This window comes from Rhagoletis pomonella, unplaced genomic scaffold (genome assembly GCF_013731165.1).
Source record: "Rhagoletis pomonella isolate Grant_MI unplaced genomic scaffold, Rhpom_1.0 Rhpom_scaffold_00003, whole genome shotgun sequence".
Lineage (NCBI taxonomy): Eukaryota > Metazoa > Arthropoda > Insecta > Diptera > Tephritidae > Rhagoletis > Rhagoletis pomonella.
In genome coordinates, this window is record NW_023458557.1 from 35,120,613 (window position 1) to 35,140,961 (window position 20,349).

The 20,349-nt window shown below is 33.6% G+C and overlaps 1 protein-coding gene across 1 annotated transcript in view; it reads right to left on the reverse strand.

Annotated features, from left to right (window-relative positions):
- Positions 1–7,535: 7,535 nt before the first annotated feature.
- LOC118735168 overlaps positions 7,536–20,349 on the reverse strand; it is a 136,152-nt gene continuing 123,338 nt past the window's right edge. The window contains exon 3 of the mRNA XM_036464809.1: positions 7,536–8,169. Within this exon, the coding sequence (XP_036320702.1) occupies positions 8,155–8,169 (15 nt within the window). The 3' untranslated portion in view covers positions 7,536–8,154. The remainder of the gene's footprint in view (positions 8,170–20,349) is intronic.

Consider the following 20,349-nt stretch of genomic DNA (forward strand, 5'->3'; position numbering starts at 1 on the left):
CTGCGCGGTTACAAAAAAGGATCTGCCCACCGCATTTAACTTGTCTCCAACTGTACTTTAGAAGTTTCTTTGTGTTTTTTGACGATGAATGGACTTTCTGGAAAAAGACATATCAAATTTAAGGTTATTAGTTAATACTAAGGCTCGTTACCCTTAGGAGGACTAATTCATTAAACACTTTTGAACGCTTTGTTAATACCTCAACATCTTCTATCATGCAATATGACATCATTACGAAAAAATGTACCTTCAAATTACTTTCAGTTAATCAACCAAAAAGTTTTACAATATTATTTGAAAGATTTAGCTCGTTTGAAATCACTTTTGCGAATCCCGAGAAGCAAAACTCACAAAGTAGCCCATACAGCCGGTCGCTTAAGAATGTAGTTTTACGCAGACTACCAGAAGTTTACTGTTGTTTCAATTAATAACACAGGCCTGCGAAATTAAAATTTTGTTTACCCTCCAGCGTTCGGAAACTCGATTCGGGAGTAAATGACTCGAAAACTCGGAGCGAAAACGACATTTTCGGAGCAGATTAACATTTTTTTATTAAATGGTATAAGGAAACATTTTTACATCCATAGGTACTTTTTCAATTCATTAAATTTTGTTCTATACTAACGCATTATTTTGCATATGTACATTAGAGTGGTTCATAAAAACACTCTTTTTGGAAATTCATAAACGTTACATCAGAATATTGTTATTTGTGATAAAAAAAAGAGACACGTATTTTTTTATTTTGAAAAAAAAAGTTTTATAGAGGTCGCGCTGGTCGGTTTTTTATAAAAACGCTGATGTTCTCAATTTTTTTATTTTCTTGACATGTTAACATGCAGCTAAAAATGTGCTTTTTACATATAATTACTCTGGTATTATTGGGGAACTTTCCCTTAATTACACACCTGTCTTGGGCAATTAGAATGGGTCTAGTTCCCGAAAATATGCTCTCGCAAAGACACTAGTAAAATTAAAACGTTGATACTGAACGACTTACGCATTGTCATGGGTTGGAATTTGTTACCAGGAGGTTTCTGGGGTTGCTAATTAGGAATCTGAAGACAGTTTTTCGAAATTCAAAATGGCGGATCCAAAATGGCGGTCCATTTTTTAAAAAATGATTGGATTTGTTCGAAACCCGGCACTCGAGAGTTTTTGGGGTCGCCGATTACGAATATGAAGTCAATTTTTTTAAATTCAAAATGGCGGATCTAATATGGCGATCAATTAAAAAAAAGTACTAAAATTAAAACGTTGATACTGAACGTTTTAAACATTGTCAAGGGTTAAAACACGTTTCCAGTAGGTTTCTGGGGTTGCTGATTACGAATCTGATGTCAGATTTTCAAAATTCAAAATTGCGGATCCAAAATGGCGACCAACTTTAAAAAAATTATTGGATTTGTTTGAAACTCTTAACCGCCATTTTGAATTTTGAAAATCTGACTCAGATTCGTAATCAGCAACCCCAGAAATCTACTGGAAACGCGTTTTAACCCTTGACAATGTTTAAAACATTCAGTATGAACGTTTTAATTTTAGTACTTGTTTTTAATTTGATCGCCATATTAGATCCGCCATTTTGAATTTAAAAAAATTGACTTCACATTCGTAGTCGGCGACCCCAAAAACTCTCGAATGCCGGGTTTCGAACAATCCAATCATTAAAAAAAAATGGACCGCCATTTTGGATCCGCCATTTCGAATTTCGAAAAACTGACTTCAGATTCGTAATTAGCAACCCCAGAAACACCCTGGTAACAAGTTCCAACCCATGACAATGCGTAAATCGTTCAGCATCAAGGTTTTAATTTTACTAGTCTCTTTTCCAGAGCATGTTTTCGGGCACTAGACCCATTCTAACTGCCCAAGACAGGTATGTAATTAAGGGAATGTTCCCCAATAATACCAGAGTAATTATATGTAAAAAACAAATTTTTAGCTGCATTTTAACATATCAAGAATATAAAAAAATTGAGAACATCAGCGTTTTTATAAAAAACCGACAACCGCGACCTCTACGAAAACTTTGTTTTTCAAAATAAAAAACCCCGTTTCTCTTTTTTTATCACAAATAACAATAACTTGAGGTAGCTTTTATGAATTTCCAAAAAAAAATTTTTTTAACCACTCTAATGTACATTAAGGAGGTCCTAATTTTTTTGTTTTCGATTTTCCACAATAGGAGCCAGTTTTGTGTGAGGTTAGGGTAAAAAAAAATTTACAAAAATTTGAGCTCGATCGGTTAAGAATGCCGTTCCCAACGGGCATTGAAGTTTGTGAGAACGAAATTGGGGCACAATGGAAAGAAAACGCTCGTAACTACTCAAGAGTCGCGCCTAGGGAGGTAAATTGTACGAACAACCCCCATTATTTTTGTATTTCCAATATTTTTGTACAACAAACTTATCCTCTATCGTCCCCATACAAAAATAACTGAATTTTTACGAAAATTTACAAAAATATAGAACAATGAAATTACAGCAAGTCTGAACGCAAATCAATAGTAATACGAACAAGTAGAAAAGTATTAGTTCGGGCGAAATCGAACTTTATATACCCGACGCATGTGTTAAATATCGTTTTTTCAGCTTTCAGTAAACAATGATAAGAAAGAGTAGACGTCAAACATTTTCGATAATATGCTATGATATATAGAAATAATTGGAGCAAGTTTGGTGGAAATCTATAAGGGGGTTATCGATACACACTTATGTAGTCATAAGTGCGTGGTGACACGCCCATTTTACGAAAGTCAATAATCTTGTGTCTTGTTAAGAGATTGATGTAAGTTGGCGTCTTTAGTTATTGAAATATCAAAATTTGCATATTTCTGAAATTTACCGTCATATGGTAAGTGGCGGTAATTTTAGTCCGATTTCAAAAATTTTCAACATAGTGATTTTTGGCGTCAAGGTTGTTAATGTGCCGAGTTTGGTTAGAAATTGATAAACCGGTTACCGAGATATATGTATGTACATATCGTCATTCAAAGTACATAACCGCGTATCAACAAAATGCAAAACCGCGTATCAAGATATTGAGAGTCAAACACTCATACTTCAAAATGGTTCTTTTTTATAAAGCAATCGCATTTCTGGCTTGTATTTTTCAGGACGAATGGATAAGGATTGAGACCACAGCTTGTGTGTGAGCAAATCCAATTTTTGGCAGCAAATGTCAGTTAAGCGGTTTTGCAGAATGACGATACGCGGTTTTGTACTTTAAACGACGAAATGTAGCCGAAAAAATTTCATTGTCTATATCGCAGTTTTCGTATTTCTGTAAATTACCGTTATATGAGAGGTGGGTGTGGTTCTTGCCTGATTTCAAAAATTTTCAAAGGGTTTCTTTTAAAGGGGTTCGTAGTAAGTAGGTGGGCAGTACCACGCTCATTTAAAAAAAAAATCATAACTTATTTTATGCCAAAGCTCTACAATTTGGATCCAGTAGTTGTGGAAATTTCGTTGGAAGTTGGATAAAAGCAACTTACCTACCGAATTTCGTTGACATATTTCAATTTTTTCTCGAGTTATCGTGTACATGGACGGACAGACGGACGAACAGACATGGCTTAATCGATTTCTTTTTTTCATTCTGAGCATTTATGTATTCATTTGTCTATATCTATCCCGATTGGTTTAGGCTTTTACAAATAGCCGTTATGCGAACAAAGTTATAATCCCCTTGTGCCCAAGTGCGCTCGGGTATAAAAAAGAAAACTGCAATGCCGTCTACGTTTTCTTCAAATCTACATAAAAGTAATATATTAGGGGTATTATGGAGGTCTGACAAAGCCAGTTGCACGGTTCGGTCGTTGATTACCACAAAAAATATCCGAGTTTTGAAAAAGGCAATTTAATATAAGTCATTAATAATTATGTTATACATTAATAGCATCAATAAACCCATTTTCATTCATTGTAATAATTGTATACTTTTTTTTTGTAAATTTTTGGTCAAAATTCAGTTATTTTTTTATGGACAACCCATTAAGGATTGGCGATGGAGGGTAAGTTTGTTCTAGAAAAATATTGGAGACACAAAAATAATGGGGCTGTTCATACAATTTACCTCCCTAGGCGCTACACCTGAGTAGTTACGAGAAATTTTCTTTCCATTTTGCCCCAATTTCGTTCTCACAAACTTCAAAGCCCGTGCGGCATGGCAATTTTCAACCGATCGAGCTCAAATTTTTGTAAATTTTTTTTACCATAACCTCACACAAAATTGCTCTCCGATTTTGGAACAGATGAGTTTTCAATTCTCCCATACATTGACCTTAATGTACAGCTGCGTGCACTTAATTAGAAACGAGGTTATCAGCACTTCATATATTTGAATAAATCCGCGAACTTTCTAGTTGCCTTTGATTATTAAATGTCAAAACACTTGAAATACATGCGAGAGGATTCATAGAATATGTTTTGCAGTTTACTTGAATTACAACGTTACTTGGTTAGTTTTTTCTTAGTTCGCGTCAGGAGAGCTCGTGCACGTAATTAGAAACGCGGATATTATTTTATATTATTTGAATATTTTAAACGGTAAACCATATTGTTTGATATTTTGTTATTTATCTAACATCCATCTATCATCCTTTAGAAGGAAAACATGGGAAAGAATAAGAGTTGCGACGAAAATACCCGAAAAATTATCGTACACATGCAAAATGATGGAAAATCATATGGGTCCATTGCAAACAGTTTAGGCATATCCAAAAAGATGGTTTTTAATGCTGTGCATCATTTCAAAAGATATTCCACATTTATAAATGTTCCACGAAAGCGTAGACCCAGAAAAACAACCGCTCACGAAGACAGCCTCATAATAAGAGAATCTAAAAAATTTTCGCAAAAAACAGCATATGAAATAAGAGCATCCGTATTTTGTGAAAATGAGAACAGACCTTCCAAGGATACAATAAAACGAAGATTAAGAGAGGCTGGGTTATTTGGCCGAGTTTCGTGGAAGAAGCCCCTTATAATTGAGAGAAATCGGAGAAGACGCTTGGAGTTCGCCATAAAATACAGCAATTGGACGGTTAAAGAATGGAAAGGAGTGTTGTTTTCGAACGAGACTAAAGTAAATAGAATCTCAGCTTATGGAAAAACGTATGTACGTCGCCCAAAAGATTGTGCATACAATCCCAGATACACCCGCCCTACTGTTAAGCATGGTGGTGGTAGTAAAATGTTTGGGGGGGTGTATGTCATGGCGCGGCGTTGGGCCTTTACACCCGATTGATGGTATAATGGACAAATTCCAATACATTTCCATCTTAAACAACGTTCTCCTACCGTATGCTGACGAAAATTTGCCTGTGACATGGATTTTCCAACAGGATAATGATCCGAAGCATACGGCTGGTGCAGCAAAACACTGGTTCTCTCAAAATTATATAAACGTATTGGATTGGCCTTCATGCAGCCCGGACTTAAAGCCCATAGAGAATCTATGGCAACATGTAAAAAAAGAAAATCGCAGCTCATAAAATTGGAAATTTTGAGGAACTGTATGAAAGGACCTTGGAGTCATGGAATGCTATTCCTAAAAGTGTATGTGAAGCTTACATTAGTTCAATGCCACGCAGATAGCAAGCCGTAATTCAGAATAACGGTTTCGCAACAAAATATTGACGCGTTTATGGAATTAAACAACAATTACAATATTTTCTTATAACGTTTCTAATTAGCTGCACTACTGATTTTTCTATTTATGAATATTGGTGATTTTTTTTTTTACTAAACAAATTTTAAGTTTTATTTTCTTTTTTTGCGTAATATCGTAGTGTTTATTAAAATAAACTTTGTAAATGTTTTAGTTCGGAAATAAAAAAAAATCTTTACGTAACCTACTATGCACGCAGCTATACAGACATATATGTATGTATGTACATAAGTGTATATGTATATTACATTAGGTTTTCAATTCATCACATTAGGGGTATTCTCAAAGTCGTGCACGATGCACGGATTGCACGAAATGCAAATATACTATTCCAAATTTCGAAGAGTATGAGAGCACCCCATTGCAAAGTGGTAGCATGCATGGGCAGCAAGCAGCGAAATTATAGGGGTATTCTCGAAGTCTTGCACGATGCACGGATTCCATGAAATGCAAAAATACTATTCCAAATTTCGAAGAGTACGAGAGCACCCCATTGCAAAGTGGAAGCATGCATGGGTAACAAGCAGCGAAATTATGTATCAAATACAATAACAAAAGACAGCAAAAAAAGAATGTAGTGAGCGAGATGAGAGGAATGAGAGAAATATGTAGCAATTCCAACAACAAAACAAATAGCACAGGGTCTCGTTTATCTTGCTATGCTATTTTGCAAAATACATACATGGGTTTCGACGTTGCATATTTTTCAGCGATAGGAAATGTTGTTTCCCATGTATTTTGTTGTTGTGTGTTTGGAAGTTATGCAATCCATGCAATCCGTGCTACGTGCAATGGCTTTGCAAGATTTGGAGAATACCCCTTATGTATCAAATGCAATAACAAGAGACAACAGCAAAAAAAAAATGAAGTGAGCGAAATGAGAGAAATATGTAGCAATTCCAACAACAAAACAACTAGCACAGGGTCGCATTTATCTTGCTATGCTATTTTGCAAAAATTGTACATGGGTTTCGACGTTGCATATTTTGCAGCGATAGGTAATGTTGTTTCCCATGTATTTTCTTGTTGTGTGTTTGCAAGTTATGCAATCCATGCAATCCGTGCTACGTGCAATGGCTTTGCAAGATTTGGAGAATACGCCTATTGTGTTTACATTGTAATTGTAAAGCATTGGCACGGAGTGCCTCTAAATCAGCTTAATTTTTTATTAGTATTCAAAACAAACTTTCCATCAATAAATTTATATTTTTTTAAGTAAGTAAATTATCATACGGCGTATAAATTTCTGTCCTTTTGTTAATAAGAGTTCTTGCGAACATTAATCTTTCAACTGTTTCATTATTAAGCCTGTTTCTGTATTTATTTTTAGTGAGATTTATTTCTGAAAATTTTCTTTCGGCAGCAGCACTACTGTGCGGTAAAACAGTTAACGTCAGCAAACATATTTATGTATACCCCGCCAAGTTGCTAAACATACACCTTTCCAAAACATTTTTCTGGTCCTTACCTTAAGAAGTTACCATATTATTTTGTAATAAATTCTTAATGTGAATGGAAAAAAGAAAAAAAACAGAGCATATTTTAGGTCATGAGGAGTAGAGTAGATTTTAAATTTAAAAAGTAGGGTAGGTGCACTAATCGTCGGACAGCACTAAATGTCGGATACTTTTTGGTTTTACTTGCAAAAGTAAGCAAACGAAATATCGCATGATTTACTTTGAAGTGCCGTTTTAAGCAGGCCCACTGTCGTTGTCAATAACAAAGAAAATTGTTTTGAATGAGCCATTGTTTACACAATTCAGTCTGTGATCTTATGAAAAGTTATTCGCAGTATCTATTTTGCAAATTTTTCTTTAGCTTTGGCGACTAAATCAAATGGTAAGTATTTGATAGTAAAATAGTTTCAAGTGTCAAAAGTTGTGTGATTTATTGTGTTATGTCATTAAGAACAATAATTTAAAAACCAAAGTCGAAGTAATAAAATATTTGAACAGATGAGTAAAAGATCTGTAAGCATTCCTCACAAGGAATAATAAGAGAAGGCTCTTTGCGAAATCCGAAACAGGACCCTGTGTTTGAGAGCTGTTTGATAGCCCATCTGAAGTATGTTAACTTATAGTTGCAACAATGCACTTTCAACATGGGCTGGCAGTACTTTAAGACCATCAGAAGGGGCTGGCTGTAGACATTTCATCTATTTTCAGGACAGCCAATTTGAAGTATGTTTTTTATTTACAGTTGCAACAATGCAATTTCAACATGGGCTGGCAGTACTTTAAGAGCATCAGAATTGACAGGCAACCTTGAATTCATTTTATATGCACTGTAAGTAAAATTCTATCTAAATTTCAAGTTGTCTGAAGTATGTTGAGTAATCGGTTTTCATAGACATCTTTAATCGCTAAAAACGCATAATCAAGACCGCTGTTCAGCAGCCAGCCCTCCAGATCTCGATTTATATATTAACAAGCTAAGCCCACAAAAAATTTCAATCCATCTGAAGTATGATGAGTTTTTTGGTCATGAGCTCTTCGTCTATAATGAAAAAGATAGGCAAAAAGAAGAAGAAGAAGGGAAAAACGGTTAGCAAACATAGATAAAAAAAAAAAATCCGAAAAAGACTAGTATTGCAAAATAATCGATATCAATATAATTGTATATAAGCAAATATAAAGTATATATAGGTATAAGGAACTTATCAGCGATGCTGAATATAGTTTCAAAAATATTGGATTCGATATGTGCCCTTATTTCACTCTGCTATGTATGTATATATATGAGTTATAACTAGAAATTATTTTTAACTTCAAGGTCGTTAAACAAATTAATAATGAAGGTATGAAAAAACATATTTCCGTGCAGTTTTGCTTATTTACGACAATTGTAATTAGTAATTTCTTATATGTAATAAGATTTCTTATAAGTAATATTTTATTGTATATATTAGTTAGAAGTAGAACTCATTTTTAAGTTTTTGGTCGCTTAAAAAAATTAAAATAAATTTATAAAAAATTTATTTCATGTAGTTTTGCCTATGTCCGACAATTACAGTACGCTGCGTCCGATAATTGAAAAAGCTTGTCCGACTAATAGTACAACAGCACTTTTTTTAATTTTTTTTTTAATAACAACAAGACGGAAATATGCATCAAAAAAATTCTTTTTGATCACAAGTTGTAACTAACAGAAGCGCTTTAATCAATTCACTCCTATTTGTTATTATCAGTAGGCTTAAAATGGTCGCTTAAGACAATTAAAAAAACACCTAAACTGTCCGACGATTGATGCACCTACCTAAATCGTAGTAATTCTACACCTCTCTGTAGTTGGCAGGACAACTTTTTCTCAAAGCAAAAATTCTTCTCGGATAATTTGCCGTTAATTATCCGTAAATTATCCGCGAAAAGAATAATTTTTCCGCGGACATATTTAAAAAAATATCCACGGAAGTTAGCAGGGCACCTTCTGAAAACCAATTAAGGAAACCAGCTAAACCCAAACTAACTATTTGATAATTTGCCGTAAATTATCCGTTGTTTATCCGTGGAAAGAATAATTTTGCCGCGGACATATTTCAAAAAATATCGCGTGCCCTGCTAACTTCCATGGAAGTTAGCAGGGCACCTTCTGAAAACCAATTAAGGAAACCAGCTAAACCCAAACTAACTATTTGATAATTTGCCGTAAATTATCCGTTGTTTATCCGTGAAAAGAATAATCTTGCCGTGGAAGTCAAAATCTACGGTATATTTTTTCGCAGAAGCGCAACATATACACGAACATGAAAATATTGTCAGTTAACCGTCAAAGCGAAACCGAAATCGAACATTCGGTCGAACACAACAATGGCACGCTTTAATTCAAATTGGCAGTCCTGATCAGCGACGCAAAAATTATCTCTCTCTCTCGCATGGCGTCACATGGCGAAGAATTAAACGTTGTCTCTTCTCCAAGCGCATATGTACATATGTATCTATTATTAGGGATGTTGCGAATGTGGAATTTTAGACATCCGCTGATGCGAATGCGGATGCGGATGTTTATATGCTAACATCAGCGGATGCGGGTGCGAATGCGGATGTCATGTATTTTTATGAAATAATTTAGGTGGGTAAATAAAAAATGGAAAGGTTAATAATTTTTAATATTCTGCCTTATCCTCAGTTTTGCCCGAAAACAAATTCACCCGAAAATTTGTATTCCGCCCATAGTAAATATGTACATGAAAACCAAAAGTGAAAAGTTCGGGGAAAATTAAACTCATGATAAGACTGAATGTTTTTTTAGTACTTGGATTTAAGAATTGGAACATTGTACTTAATAAAAATTTTTTGAAGGGTCGTAAATCAAACCTGCGGCACTATACAACTACTCGCTCGAGGCGACAAACTTGAAAAACTAGAGACTTGACAAAATTGTAAATTCTTTTCGATTGACACTGCAGGAGAGGACTTTCAGTTATATTTATTTATTTTTATTGCGGTGCAATAATTACTTTTTGAGAATTTTTTTCGGGGCTGCAAATGTCGGATGTATCCTCCTGACTTTCATCTTCACAATCTAGCACCATGGCACAATAGTTGTTTAAACACCGTTTTTTTCGAAAGAATTCTTCATTCTCATCCTTTTGGTTGTTTCAGAATTTGTCACGTCATCAGCGTTTTTCGATTTTAGTTTTTATAACTAATTTTTAATGCTTCCTTCTGTGACTGGTTAGATATACGTCTGTGCACTTGCACAATATTCCAGGGACCGAAAATAACAGTTATTTTTTTCCGAGTTAATATTGGCCTAATATTTTTTATTAAGAAATAAACGTCCTATCCGGATAATAAAGAAACAGCTTATCCAAATCAAACAAATTTGGTATAATATGAAAGAGGGCTGAAATATCTTTTAAACAGAAATAACGAATGAAGGTTATTACCTCTATTTATATATTTTTATAACTTGATACTAAAGAAATTCATGTAAATACATGGCCCAATGTTTGTTCTATGGTAATTAATTACCATTTTTAATTGAAATATTTTTCAATGTGTGGCTTTCCTCTTTTAGATATTTCAGTTTTAAAGCTATTCAAATCCTCTTTCATTGGATACCAAACTTTTTTAATTTGGATAAGCGGTTTGTTTATTATCCGGAAAGTACTTTTATTTCGGAATAAAAAATACTTGGCCCAGTTTAAATCGTAAAAAAATAACTGTAATTTTCGGTCCCTTTAATATTCGCATTCGCAAAAGAACCGCATTGATTTTTGCGAATGCGAATGTTAAAATTAATATGGAAGTTCCGCGGTTGCGAATGCGAATATTCGCAACAACCCTGGTACATATATTTGTAAACGTACAGTTATGTCGTCGCCTCCGACAGCTAATGTTTGGGCTCGTTAAGCACTTGCTAACTCCCTCCTGCTCACGCTTGTCTATGAGAGACGCAAACATTTCCTCTCTCTCGCGCATGGCGTCCACGGAAGTTAGCAGGGCACGCGATATTTTTTGAAATATGTCCGCGGCAAAACCATTATTTTCACGGATAAACAACGGATAATTTACGGCAAATTATCAGATAATTAGTTTGGGTTTAGCTGGTTTCCTTAATTGGTTTTCAGAAGGTGCCCTGCTAACTTCCACGGAAGTATTTTTTAAAATGTGTCCGCGGCAAGATAATTCTTTTCACGGATAAACAACGGATAATTAACGGCAAATTATCAGACAGCTAGTTTGGGTTTAGTTGGTTTCCTTAATTGGTTTTCAGAAGGTGCCCTGCTAACTTCCACGGAAGTAAGCGGGGCACACGATATTTTTTAAAATACGTCCGCGGCAAAATTATTCTTTTCACGGATAATTTACGGATAATTAACGGCAAATTATCAGATAATTAGTTTGAGTTTAGCTGGTTTCCTTAATTGGTTTTCAGAAGGTGCCCTGCTAACTTCCGTGGGCACGCGATATTTTTTAAAATATGTCCGCGGCAAAATTATTCCTTTCACGGATAAACAACGGATAATTTACGGCAAATTATCAGATAGTTAGTTTGGGTTTAGCTGGTTTCCTTAATTGGTTTTCAGAAGGTGCCCTGCTAACTTCCACGGAAGTATTTTTTAAAATATGTCCGCGACAAAATTATTCTTTTCACGGATAATTAACGGCAAATTATCTGATAGAAATTTTTGCTTTGAGAAAAAGTTGTCCTGCCAACTTCAGAGAGGTTAATTCTAGTCCGATCGGAGCAAAGTCCGGACGCTGTTCCCCTTTCCAATAATTATGTTCTATTTCTTGAATATCTAGGTATGTTAAATTACAATACATCTTTGGATTTTATCACGTCGACATTTTTTTTTGGTGGCATGTATTTACATATTCTAGGATATTTAGCAATTTGCGTGAAAAGCCAAAATTAATTAATTTAGAATTGAGTTTTCACTTAAAAACTAACAGTATTAATTAAAAATACCCACAAACAGACTAAGTAAATCATACAAACTTATGTAATTTCGAAGTTAAGACTAAGAAAATTTATAAAAGTTATTTTCTTAGCGTAGCCGCGCATTACTAGCGTTAACTTCGAAATTGCTTAAGTTTTTCTGATTTACTTACAGCCAATTTCACGAAAGCAATTTAAGTAACAAATGATTTAAATTTTTTTGAATTTGACAGAAAATAAAAAATCATTTCCGCGTAATCATACGATGTATACCTAGCCAAGGACTGTCATTTCAGCATTACATGTACATGCTATTAAACCCGCAAACATATCGAGCCCTAACCGCGAAAAAGCAAATTTTACAGGAGACGTTTTTTTGTTTTTTTCTTAATCCGTTTGGAAAGTATCTTTGAAATTATAAATGTAGTCTAAGCCCGGTTCAGTTCAAGTCATAGACTAATTTTTATCTTCATTTAACTTAATTTGTAGGCGAAATTAGTTAATTTGGCGCTTACGTTAATTTCGCTGTCACCATGGCAGGCTACTAGGAAAAAATTTTGCGCTTACGTTAATTGAATTTCCCCAAAAACTTTCAAAAAACTTATTTTATTTTATTTTTTGTACACATTGACATATATAAAAACATAAATAAACGTATAAAAATATATATTTACAGTCAGTATTTACAGGTCACTACTAACTTCATTGTCACTTACGTTATTTTTTCGGTAACTCAAAACAGCAGATGTCGCTTACGATAAAATTGAAAGTCGTATATCTCTATGACTATGACGATTGACGATAAAATTTTTTAACAGTTGACCTGTTATGGGTTTAAGAACAATTGTACATCAAAAAACTAATTTCGAAAAATATGTCGCTTACGTTAATTTCGCGGTTAGGGCTCGATATAGTATGTTCCAGTAGTAGTCCGGTTTACAGGATTTAGCCAGAACTTACAGGAAGTCGTTCCTGTAGACATAAAACCTGTAAGTGCGAACACTTTTGAGAGAGTAACTGAGCAACTGTACCTAGTCAGAAGTTACAGTATTTAGTTTGGAGTTTTTTTTCTGTAAGTTCATGAAAAGTGTCAAAGTGGGCAGGGTTGCATTTGTAAACAAAAACAGAACGCGATGAAAGCAAAGAACTTTATATTTGTTAAAAAATTGAAGTAAACAACGAAATATTTGAATACGTATAGATTTCAATAATTATTTAGTGATATTTCAGCCAAATCAGTGCTGTACCAATGACATGTAAACAAACCGACTGACGTTTTTACAGGAAATAGTGCTTTTTGCGTTCCCGTACACTTCTACATCTATTCTCCTTTTACTCTCACTTGAGAGAGTAAAATTGTAGTTTGACAGTTCCACAGGTTTTAACCGAAGTTCAAAGGAACATACTAATAGTTGACCGCGAAAATAAGTTAACGCGTCTTTCTTCGCGGTCGACTAGGTGTGGGCGCCTTCGCTGAAGTTTTTTCTATGCGTTTTTTGTTTTGGCGGTCAACTTTTGAGCTCGCGCCATTATTCGTGTCTAGTGACGATATGTAATCGAAATATTAACTTAAATTTTGATCGCTGTATGCTGCTGTCGGTTTGGCTGCTGTCATCAAAAGAACCGTAGTTCAAACCAAACGTAGCATTAAATAATCTTGAACTTCGAAAGAAGCCCACCGGTAGTTTTCCCGCCAATAACAATCTAACCAATAACAGCAAACACCTCTGCACCATCAGCTAAAGCAAAAGGTATGTACACGTGTTTTCCAATGCTCACTTTAATTAACATTAATTCAAACAAATTTGATTTCAAATTGAAAACAAATTTCTTTGAAAATGATTTTAAATGGCTACAATGGAAAAACCAAAAAGAATATGTTTTTAAAAATCATGTTTGTTAAGATAACCACTACTATTATTTTGAACAGCTGAATTCAGCACTATTGTTTTTTTTTTTTTTTTTTTTTTAAGCCCTAGTGTATAGACAAACCAATATTTTTAATATATGCAACCTTAAATATTATTGTAATAAATAAGTATGTCGAATCCACTTTTTTAAGCTTTTTATGTGCATCCTTTATGCGTAACACTTGAGTGTCTAGTTTGAGGGAAATGATCCAGCGGCACCAGTCCTTTTTTGAACTCAGCTGTACATATCGCACGTTTAATGATATTGAGAAGTTATTCAAATTTTACGTTTTAGGAAATTTCACCATACAATTAATAATGCCACTAACGTCGCACATGTGTGTCAGTTCGCCTTGAACTTCGGACAGTAAACATAAGTGGCGAAGCGGAAGATACGTTTGCGCTTTTAGTTTTATACATGTATGTATATATGCACATGTAACTATGTATAAAGTTGTCCACAAAGTAATGGGAGTGCGATATTTCGATCAGTTTTGGCTATTTGTCTTTTGTTTACAGCGCACAGAGGGGTATTTGGCCGATTTAGGCGGCCAAAAGTCGAATTTTAAAAACGCACATTTTTTCTTTTATAACTGAATATAGGGTGAAGAGAATATAATTATTGACTAGATTTCGTTATTTTTTAATCCCTCTTTGTTTTCATTCGTTCGCCCCCGCTGTCAAAGTACCGTGTTGATAATTGATTATTTGGTTTTTTAGATGTGTTTAATACAAGCCGAAGTGGTAAAGAACTGCTTTAAATCGTGTGTTAATTTTTTTTAATTATATTAAATTGGAGAATTGTAAAGCGGGTAAATACCATATAATCCACATAGTTTAATAGCTAAGGATGGGTTGAATTGAAAAGTTTGGAGAGTTACAGAGGAGAAAATACATAGTTGTCAGTACATTTAGAAAAAAAATCTCTGCTCGACGGTAAGTTCTAGTAAACATATGCAAATAAGTTTTTAAGGCAATAAAATCGTAAGAAGTTTTTGAATACTTAGTTTTTAAGGCAATAAGATCCTAAGAATTTTTTTAATACAGAGTAGGCTCGAATATTCGCGAATTGATTACATCAAAAACATTAGGCATTGCATAAAACACTTTTGACATTCATCATATAAAATACAAACGGCTTAAACACTCAAATATCAGATATTTATTTGCTACCGCGTGTGCACTTAAAAATGCTTAAAACACGAAGATATTCTAGCTTTAATAAAAATCCGCAGTGTGTCAAGTTCATAGCTCGCGGAGAAATTTTACGAGTTTCCGAATGCTGCAATATTTCTTCAATGAATGCAAAGATAGATGCGGCCCAAAAACAAGAACTGAAGTCGGAAAATTATTCCAAGAATGAAATAACTGTGGTAAAAAATAGTTTTGCGAAATTTAAAATCCAATTAAAAAAAAAGTGGACTGAAGCCCATAGAATAGCAGATACTTTTATAAAAAATAATCTTAAAAGCTCTTTCGATGTTTATCGAAGCTAATTTGGCATAATTAATTGTTCCCCTTTTAAAAATTACATAAAAAATTCACTTGTTTTCATTATTTTTTACATTTAAACACCTATAATTCAAAAGTTATGCGGCAAATTGGTCTAATTTTTTTGAGGCTTCAAGTACACGCCAATGAATTATATCCAAAAGCAACCAGCTTCATATAGTTTACAACAGTGAAGATAAAGCTAAATAACACAAAGGTTACCTGTTTTTAAGATTTGCCCATATATGATATTCATATTGTTATAATTAACTTAACCTATTATATACATTGTATTTAATTTTAAATTTAAAAGATGGCAGCCCTGGTTAAGATAGTTTCAAACTATAACCTTATAAATTAATTTTTAAACAGATGGTAAGATGGTTGGAAATAAAGCCTTTTCAAACCAATTTCGAATGTTACTCACATTGTAGTAATTCATTTAACTTAATTGCATTTAATTTTTAAGCAGGTGGCAACCCTTTTAATGTTCTATTTTAGATATAAAGCTTCTCCTCGCCGGTACGAACATGTAGGTCTCAATTTTTTCTACAATGGGACCTCGATAACATGGAGTCTATCGATGTCGAACTTTAAGCACCTTTTTTTGGTTTTTTTGGTGGAATAATTGGACATCCTCCCCCTCTATTTACTTGATTTTAAAAATTTACAGTTTTAAATATCGCAATACGTCGTTTCTAAGCATTTTGAGTTAAAATTTTCATAAAAATAATTTTGGCCGTCTAAATCGGTCAAATACCCCTATGTGCAGCGTGGCGACGAATAACTGTTACCCCGTTTTTTTTTTTTATTTTTTTTTTTTTTTTTTGAGAAATAAAAGGGTCCTTTATAGATTTTGCGAAAAAAGTATTTTATTGTTAATTTTCCACAGATTTTACTTTAGTTTTATTAATTAGTTATTAAATTTTAATCCCTATTCCCATTTGCCAGCAGTTTAAACTTTGAGAGAAAAGTTCATTTGGCACGCAAGTCTTTCTCAGGTGTATTTTTTCTTAGGCTTTGTATAAAAAAAATACAAAAAAGAAAAAACTGTATAAGGTTGGTCGAATGAATGGCCGTCCTAGTCACCAGTTCCGAGTCTATCCGATTTTTGAGTATGAGCCCTTATGTTGAACAAAAGGGGGAGTATAAGGGACTCAAAATGGAGAAAATTTGCCTATGGTTACAGAAGATATGGAATTAATTAACTGACGAAGACCTGCGGGCCAAATGAACTTTTCTCTCAAAATTTACACTGTTGGCAAATGTAAACAGGGATTAAAATTTAAAAACTAATTAATGCAACTAAAGTAAGATCTGTGGAAAATTAACAATAAAATACTTTTTTTCGCAAAATCAATCTTTTATTATCTCTTTTATGGAGGGCACTGCCAGTAAAAAAAATTGTCAAAAATCATTGGGATTTTTTAGTAGTTTGAAACCTGCACTTCATTACACTAAAATTAAATGGGCTATAAAACTGCATACCAAAATTTTTTCTAAAGAATCTGATTAGTCTGAAATTTTGGTGAAAATTTTCAAAATGTTTATATTTTTTGTACAAAGTTTGAAATATAAATTTATATGGTGTTTGTTGTAAAACCAGCTAGACTTTTATTAAAAAATAATTAACATAAAATAAACAAAAGGCAAATAGCCAAAACTGATCGAAATATTGCACTCCCATTATTTTGTGGACAACTGTATACATAGTTACATGTGCATATATACATACATGTATAAAACTAAAAGCGCAAACGTATCTTCCGCTTCGTCACTTATGTTTACTGTCCGAAGTTCAAAGCGAGCTGATACATATGTGCAATGTTAGTGGCATTATTAATTGTATGGCGAAATTTCCTAAAATGTAAAATTTGAATAACTTCCCAATATCATTAAACGTGCGATATGTACAGCTGAGTTCAAAAAGGGCTGGTGCCGCTCATTCCTATCAAACTAGACACTAAAGTGTTACGCATAAAGGATGCACATAAAAATCTTAAAAAAGTAGATTCGACATACTTATTTATTACCATAATATTTAGGGTTGCATATATTAAAAATATTGGTTTGTCTATACACTAGGGCTTAAACAAAAAAAAAACAATAGTGCTGAATTCAGCTGTTCAAAATAATAGTAGTGGTTATCCTAACGAAGTTAAAAATAAAGATATAGCTTATGGTTTGTACTTTTTTGTTTCTTTGTGTCTGATATCTTGTATTAAATCCTTTTCAGTCTAATCTGGAAGTTTCAGAGGGTCACTAAGATCCTGATAGCGTCTAAAACATTTAAGTTAATTTATCTTTCAGAATTTGTTAGATTATTGTTTTTGTTAATAGATTTGTTGCTGTTATGATTCTTTTAACCTTTGCTCGCAGACTTTCTATCCTTTTAAGGCCCACATATGGAATTCTTTTTAGCCTTATACCGATCACTTTTGGACGCAAGTACCTTTTTGCGTAGTTTACTGGTATTTTTTTTGGTCGTTACTATATCAGGTACCTTTTTTGTTGGTTCTTTTCAACATTCTTGTAGTAAATACGATTTTCTAAAAAATAAAGTACGTTTATTTATCTTTAATTGCCATTGATCATAGGGACAGGACAAATAGTAAAGTACGGAAAACATGCCAACACCGTAATGCTCTACCCACCGCACTTAACTTGTCTCAAACCACAGAATAAACAGTATACAGAATACGCACCACGTACAAATTTATTTATCTTCGGCGGACGTAATATTACAACCCGGACCAGAGCAGAGAAGTTAACATCACGTCCACTATGAATAACATGGTGACCCGGAACAGAGCAGAGGAGTTAACATCACGTCCACTATGAATAACATGAAGCTAACATCTCGCCACAAACACACATCGTGATCAGCGTTGCCGCGAGCTTGAAAACAAAAGTATTAGTTGCCAAGCAGAAAAAGTATCAAAATCAAACAAAGCTGTAAATTGCTAAACTTTTATTTAAAAAACAAATAATAAATAAAATGTTATAATTAAATCAATAGTTATAAAAAAATTGTATATTACTTTAACAAAAACAGAGCCTATGTATGCTTATTTGCATAACCTAAACCACACAAAGCATTGCGCAACCCGAGAATTGTACAAGTCAATATTGTGGAAATTACTACAGAATAAAATTGCGCAAACCTTATTTTGCAGAAACGTTGCTCAAGTAAAATGAGCAAAAAATATGAATGTGCGTTGTATATTTTGACAGCTTCAGCTTTAAAACGCAAAAAAAGAATATTAAAAAAAATTAATTTTTTTCTACGTTCTTATCCATATTTTACAGCACGATCTGGACACCGAAATCAAAACTAGACTATAAATTTCACAGTTGTCACCATACGCAGCACAAATTATTGTACAATAACACAAGCCAGTATTGCCAGTTTGCGGGATTTTATGACTAAAAAGGGCGAATGGGATTTTCTGTCTTAAAACGGGATTTTTTGCATACCATACCAAGCAATAGAATTTAGTGAGTAATGGATAAATATGAAACAGCTCATTCACTTGAAGTTAATTTTAATAGCAAGTTTTTTAGTTATACAGAAAGTAATTTGGAAATATGTAAAGTGCTTGAAGTTAGGAAAACGTGTGGGAAGTTGTGTATTTTGAAAATATTAGAAAAATTTCGAATCAATAAGGCAGCTCACTCTTTGATGCGAAGATGCGAAAAGCAAAAATTACACAGGCCAACAAAAATGAAAAAAAAAAATGTTGGTGCGACATATGTTAAAGCTATTTTTGATAGACTTTTTTGAGCTGATTACGAATCCGTAATCTAATCCGGGTTCTAGCTTTAAGTTAAGCCTAAGTGGAAGGTTCTACCACATTTTTACTCTTTGCTCGAGCTTCTCAAATATTGAAAAAAAACCCGATTTTTTGACACTTTGACCACGATTTTCTCAAAACCTGTACGTGATGGAATCTTTATAATAACGGATTCGTAACCAGCTCAAAAAAGTCTATCAAAAACAGATTTAACATTTGCCGCACCAAAATCAGTGTTGCCCTGTGTTAGCGTTGGTTTTGTTGCTTTGCTGTGCGCTTGTGCGGAACGACGCCATAACGGTGCCATATGGCTGCTGTAAAAAACTGCCGATTTTTGCTTAAATGCTTTTTCAAATATCTTGAGTTTCTAGATTCTGAGTCCTTTTATAATACAAAAAAAAGTTAAATTAGCGACGTACAAACCTTTGGGAGGTAGTCGTTAAAAGGACAGTAAATGGAGATTTCTTATATCGAAATTTAATGGATATATATAGTTTTGCAATATCTTTCCATTATTCTTATGCTAACTGCCAACGAATTTTTTCATTGCTTACTAAGATCAAAACGAAAAAGATAATCAGAATAAGCGAAATAAAGATAATCGAAGGAGGAAGGAATCGTCAACAAGTAAATCAATCTCCCAAGATCGATTCATATATTTTGTCAAGTAACGTATTTTACTTTATTTTTATAAAGACACAAAATACAGCGATCTGACCAAACTTTTATGTACATAAGTAAAACATACATACATACATTGCTCATAACGGTTTCAATATTTGAAAACAGACAATGATATGATCATTCAACAGAAACTTCATAAATTCTTAAACCAAATTTCCGTCAGGCAACGAAATGACAAAAAATGTATGCCATTTTAAAAATGCTATGTGGAAACAAACACAATGGCACGGGTAGTGTTTAATGCCCAACGGAATGGTTCAAATTTTTTCATTTAATGCCTTGTTTTGTTTTTTTAACACAAATGAGAAAAAGTTTACGTTTTACTTCAAAATTAACTTCTATTTTAAGAAGTTTAATGCCGATTTTCCACTAGGCATTGAAATTACAAAAAACGTAAGCCATTTAAAAAA